Source organism: Emydura macquarii, unplaced genomic scaffold (assembly GCF_026122565.2).
Source record: "Emydura macquarii macquarii isolate MOO-44397 ecotype Brisbane River unplaced genomic scaffold, CSIRO-AGI_Emac_v2 contig_3496, whole genome shotgun sequence".
NCBI classification, from domain to species: domain Eukaryota; kingdom Metazoa; phylum Chordata; order Testudines; family Chelidae; genus Emydura; species Emydura macquarii.
Window position 1 is genome coordinate 17,787 of NW_027133633.1, and position 6,216 is coordinate 24,002.

Genomic DNA, 6,216 nt, shown 5'->3' on the forward strand with positions numbered 1-6,216 from the left:
AAGGATTTGGGCCAGGGTTCTTCAGAAAGATGCAGAGACCTTTCCTCCTGCAAAGGCTGCTTGTGCGGTCGCAGTGCTGGGCTGCGTTCCAAGAGCTCTCTGTGAAGGAGAGGTGCCTGGGTGTGTGCACATGGCGTGTTAACAGACAAGCTGCCAGTATGCAGCGCTCAGCGACGTGTAGCAGAGTTCCTGCCATTTGTAGGAGCAACACAACTTGCTGTTGTGGGCAGATTGCAACTCGGGAGACTTGGGTTCAAGATTTGCACAGACTGCCTGGGTGAGTTACCTATGCTGGGCATGTCAAAGGAGCATCTGACAACCTCTCTGCTGCTCAGCCTGTGAAATGGAAATGAAAACCCTTCTGTCCCTCGCATAAGTGAGGTTAGATGCGCTGGTGTAAATGAGGGGCCATGGAGGAACCCAGAGCGATGCATGCACTCAAGCAGAAATGGATCTTTCCAAGGCTCCTCATACTTCCCCTAACCCTCCACTTAGCTCAGCCAGATGCCAGGAAAAAGAACCTTTGAAATTCAACTGGTCAGAAATTTTCTGGTGTTTTGTGTGTGTGGATCTCTTCTGTTGGGGTGTTTTTTTGGGGGGGAGGGGACATGTTTTTGGTAGGCTAATGCCAATTTTCTAAAACAGAACTGCTTATTAAACAGTGTTGGTTCAATGAAACACCTGACCCCAAAAGATAGATATTTGATTAAAATTTTTTTAGATTGTTTTTTAGATTGTTGAAGCATCACGTTCCAGTCTTGTCACACCAGAAAGTTGTAAGGTTTTTGAGTGAAAACAGCTCTTGGTTTAGACATTTTAAAAAGGGGAGAAGGTCAGTATCGACTGAAAAACTTTGAAGTGATCAGAATAAAACATTTATTTTCCCCGAAGTGATTTTTTTTTAGTTTACACTGTTGAGATTTTGCTTTTTTCCGTTCTAACACATTTCAAAATGTCAAAAATTCTCATGAGACGGGAAAACCTTTTCCCACCCAGCCCTGCTTTGAAAGGAGACCTGCTCACATGTCGTCTGATAGACATGTCCCTTGGCGTCTACACATTACAGCCAAAAGTCAAAGTGAATTTGCTCAGTGTAAAAAGACCTAGGGGCATTAACTGCACTGGTGCTTTGGTGAGTTATGCCAGCTGGGGATATGACCTGCCTTACGTTAGAGCTGTCTCTGTACCTACAATGTAAAGCAGTGTCTGTGTTAGAATTTAGCCAGGAAATGAAGGTTCAAACCTCTCTTTTGATCGAAATGTGCCATGACCTCGCCAATGGCCATGACTAATGACCCAAGCACTGCATTCACGCCCTGCACCCTGACTCAGAGAGTACATCTACACAGGGATAAAAGACTTGCCACACAGCCCCGGCTGGCACAGGTCAGCTGCAGGTTTTTGATCCCTGTGTAGACATACCCAGAGAGAACAGGGCTATCTACTGAGCCCCCCACCCTCTTCCCTCCAGCACAGTGCTCCTGAGAACTTTTCTGGGACATTGGGATTAGCACTGACTCCAAGCACATCCAAGTGGGTCGCCCGCTCCACGCTCTGTAAAGCAGCATCCTCTAGCAGAGCACTGGGCTCAGACTGACTGGCGGGGGGCTGCATGTGGGGAGAGGCTGGGCCTGAGATACCAGCCAGAGCAGTGTTCTGTCAGAATTGGTGCATTAAATGAAGCAAGGCACTTACATGTACTGGTCTTTGCCGGGACCAGGTGCAATCTGCAGGAGTGCTCCATTCAAGCAAGGCCCCCCGGGCTCTTCTCACTAAAGAAATACGTGGGTCGTCTTCACTTTGCCCAAACCAGGCTTCTAATAATGTCCCCTGGAGGCATCATCATCATGTGCTTAAAAACACAGCAAAAGTCAACAGCTGAATATTGGAGCAGCTGTGAGCGACCTTGAGGGAGAGAAATACACAAGGGGCCGGGCGGGGGGAGTGAAGAGGAGGAATGGCAGAAACAAGGTGCGAGGTTATAAGACGCTGCAGAGAGAAAAGCTCCGTCAGAGCTGAAGGAGAAATGGAAACAAATGAGTCATAGAAACAGACCCCCACCCCTCAACGCCCTCAGATAGACATTGAGGAACAAGGAGATGAAAGACACCCTGATGTGAGGGGGGGCAGGAAACTGCCTGGGCCTGAGCTATGATTTATCCTGCCTTCAGCAGGAGCTGCCTGAGAACTGGCTGACTTGGAGATGGTTCTCAGGACTCCTAGTTCTATCCGTGGCTCTGGGAGGAGCGTAGGGGTCTAACGCTTGAACTCCTGGGTTCTAGCCCTTTTTCTGGGGGCGTTTGTTCCAATACTCTTATGGCTAGAGAAGCACAGCTTGGCTTGCATGACTCTTGGATTGCATTTCTCTTTCATGTGGTAAGAGCAGGGTGAGGTGGGGGGTCAGGACTCCTGGGTTCTTTTTCCATCTCTGCCACAGACACACTGTATGACCTTGGGCAAGTCACTTGGCATTCATTTCTCCATGAGGGTTATTTTCTGACTGCACAAAACCCAGGACAGCAAGGCTAAATCCATTCAGGCCTGGTTGGAAGTGGGGCTGCAGTCACAGGGGCCATAGAAAAGCCATTCTGACTGCAGGGGGGGGGAGGGCATGGGATTAGCATTGTGGGGCAGGAGCTGTGTCTTTGTTCTGTATTTGTACAGCCCCTGGCACAATGGGGTCCAGGGCCGTGACTGTGGCTCTTATGTTCTAATGCAAGAAGGAAAAGGAAAAACAAAAGAATTTCAGGATCCTATAAGAAGGGATCCCAGGGAAGAATCCAGCATGTTTGACGTTCTTTAGGGACATAGCAACGGCCAAACTGCATCAGTCCATTGGTCCGTCCATGCCCTTCTCCCACCCCTTGGAACTGTCCACGCTCTTCAGCTCATACAAAGAAAATTACGTATGTCACCCCATGGTCTTATTTTTGTAAACCCCCACCCTATCCCCTGCTATGCCACACGAACACGTCTTGTCTCCCATCAGCACGTCCCATCTTTGGAGCACACCCTGTCTGTCTGTCTAGTGCCACACTCAGCACAATGGGGCCATGAACCTTGACAGGGATCCTGGACAGGCCCTTCAGTGCTACAAAAGACCATTCTCAATATTTCACAAGGGAGGCTGGATCTGTGGTGAGGGCGCTGGAGTGGGACTCCAGACAGCCCGTCTCAGTTCCCAGCTCCGCTGTAGACTCCCTGTGTCATTTGATGTGTGCGTGCCTTAGTTTCCCATCTGTAAAATGGGGATAATGATGCCTCCTTTGGCGATTTAGAACATCAGCTCCCTAGGGCAAGGACTGTCCCTGCACAGTACTTGCCACAATGGAGCCAGAGCTCTAGGCGTTGTTAGAGATCCACACAGTGTTAAATAGGACAGATTTCTGACTTCTGTGAATCTGCTCTATCTGCACTGGAGTCCATGGACCAGATTCCCCAACTGGAGTGAACCAGCCAGAGCTCCGCTGGAGTCAGTGGTTCAGACGCCAAGTGATGTCAAAGTGGCCATTGCTGTATGCATTGAGATTTCTATACATTTCTGGCCCAGTAGAATTACTTTCCTTGGTGCCCAGCTGATTGTGTGTTGTTGTAAGCAGGTTTTCAGTTGCAGAAGCTCCCTTTCCCATCTAGAGGGTGATGTTTACCCCTGTGCAGGTCCCTTGAAAACCCAATTTTCCATCAAAGAAAAGCTTCAAAGGAAAATGTACAACTAGTCCTTGACGACAATGATGAGGGGGTTTTGTACAACTCACAATGTTCATGATTCATATAAATGTCTGATCCTTTTCTGAAATCTACTAAGCTGTTGATCTCAATAATATCTTGTGGTGATCAGTTTTTCGTGCTAAGTGTGCAAATATAATAAATATTTTAGGACTTAAGTGGTATATAACCGTTAAACTCACCCTCTGCAAAAACGAATGAACATAATATCACACCTCCACTTTAGGCTGGGAATTTCGGAGGCCTAAAGGGAGCTAGGTGTCTAATTCCCATGGACTTTTAACTTCCTTGGGCCCTTTGGAAACCCCAGCCTCAAAGTCCAACCTTTTTTTTCCTTTCATGTTTTTATTGTTTTCTTAAATCTCACTTTTTATTTGCCAGTCTCATAAATGGGTCCAGTCCTCTCCACACACTGGTTTCCAGCTTTATTTTTAATTTGCACACCAAGAAGAAGCACAGGCAACTTAGAGACAAGTTCCAATAAAACAGCTGAGGATGAAAAACGAAACACCCCTCCTTTTAGTCCTAGGTTTAGGTTTTATACACATTGAATGTTGCTCAAAATTCAAATGCAACGGATGCAGAAGACACAATACATATGTACAAGAAGTCCAAAATACAGTGCCTGTGAGGAATGTAGAGTTCTCACATTCATTAAATCTCCGATTAGCATGTTTTCTTCCTTTTTGATTTCTCTTTCTATCTCTCTGTCTGAGTAGAGGGTAACATTCACAAAACCACCGAAGTGACTTAGCAGAGTAAGCCCATTTTCAAAAGCCATTAAGAAGCCCAGTTCTCCCTGGGAGCTAGGTGTTTTTGAAAGATCCCACTGGGTGCCTAAATATCTTCTAAAATGTAGCCTAAGCTCTACATTTACAAAGAGGATGAGGTGCCTAGTGGGATGCACTAAGACTTCTAAGTAAGTCAGGTGCTGCTGACATTGGGTCCGTGCTAGCTGATGAAGGGAATTATTTTCTTCCTTTTTTGAGTTTGCAGAAGATGCTGCCCTGGCTTCTGTAGATTTGTGCAATGAGGCTGAGATTTTCAAAGTCAGCTAGAAGATTTGGTTCTCCAGTTCCTGTTAATTTTAAAGCAGACTGAGTGTGCCTATCCTTTAGGCAGCTTTGAAAATATCAGCCTGAAAGCATGTCCAAGACAGCTAGATGCTTTTAGGAGCACTTCTATGATTTGTAGAGCTCCAGATATACAGGTAGGGCTCTACGCAGAAGGAGAGAGACACTCTCACGTAAGTCACATAAGAGCCACACAGATGAATTTGTAGACTTATTTCAATGCTCACCCACATGCTACTTCTTCAGATGCAGCACATCAACGTGCAGTCGTCTGACCCCCTCTCAGTTTCCACAGAGCCTCTTTCACCTCCTTGTTCCTCAGCGTGTAGATGACCGGGTTCAGCATGGGCGTTACCACATTGGCAGAGATCTGCAGAGCGGTCGCCACCACTTTGCTCAGCTCTGGCTGCGTGTAGATGATGGCGCAGGGCCCAAAGAACAGCGTCACCACCGTCAGATGTGAGGCGCAAGTAGAAGCTGCTTTGCGTCGCCCTTCAGATGAGTTCATCTTCAGGATGGAGTAGACGATTCGGACGTAGGATACGAGGATGAGGAAGAAGCAGGTCATGGGCACCAGGCCACTGTTGGTAAAGGTCACGGTCTGGATGACGTATGTGTCCGCGCAGGCCAGCTTCACCACGGGGAAGATGTCACAGAAGTAATAGTCCACCACATTGGGCCCGCAGTAGGGCAGTGTGAGGGTCAGGCAGGTGAGAATGGTGGCATGAAAGGAGCTGGTGACCCAGGTGCCGGCAGCCAGGATGGCGCACACCCTCCAGTTCATGATGATCAGGTAGCGCAGCGGGTGGCAGATGGCCACGTACCTGTCAAAGGCCATGACGGTGCAGAGCAGGCACTCGGTGCTGCCTAGGAAGTGGTAGAAGAAGACCTGGGACATGCACCCTCCCAGTGAGATGGTTCTACTCTTGGCCCAGAGACTGACCAGCAATTTAGGGGTAATGATAGAGGCCAATCCAAGGTCCAGCACGGAGAGATTGCAGAGGAAGAAGTACATGGGGGTGTGCAGGCGGGAGTCAGCGAGGATGGCTGATAAAATGAGCAGGTTGGCCAGCAGGGTGCAGAGGTAGAAAGTTAAGAAGCTGATGAAGAGGATGGTCTCATGGCCTTTGGTGTTGGGGATCCCTAACAGAATGAATTCAAACACCACAGTGTGATTCTTCATTTCCACGCGTGACGGGGTCATTTCTGGAAGCACAGAGATAATGCAGCCAGATTAGTAATCTCAATAAATTATGGTTTGTTTATTCTTTAGCACACTACAACTTAATCTACAAGGGTAAACCTTTCTAACCATCGTAAGTTTGGTGATAGTGAGTGGAGAATCAGGACTCTAATATTTCATCGATTCTATTTGATGCTAGTCAATTTAATTTTCCTTTCTTCTTTTCTGTTCAAC

The 6,216-nt window shown here is 47.5% G+C and overlaps 1 protein-coding gene across 1 annotated transcript; it reads right to left on the bottom strand.

Annotated features, from left to right (window-relative positions):
- Window positions 1-5,055: 5,055 nt before the first annotated feature.
- Window positions 5,056-5,982, bottom strand: LOC137144916 (putative olfactory receptor 10D4). The gene has a single exon (XM_067535394.1). The coding sequence runs from the start codon at window positions 5,980-5,982 to the stop codon at window positions 5,056-5,058; it is 927 nt and encodes a 308-aa protein (XP_067391495.1).
- Window positions 5,983-6,216: the final 234 nt, after the last annotated feature.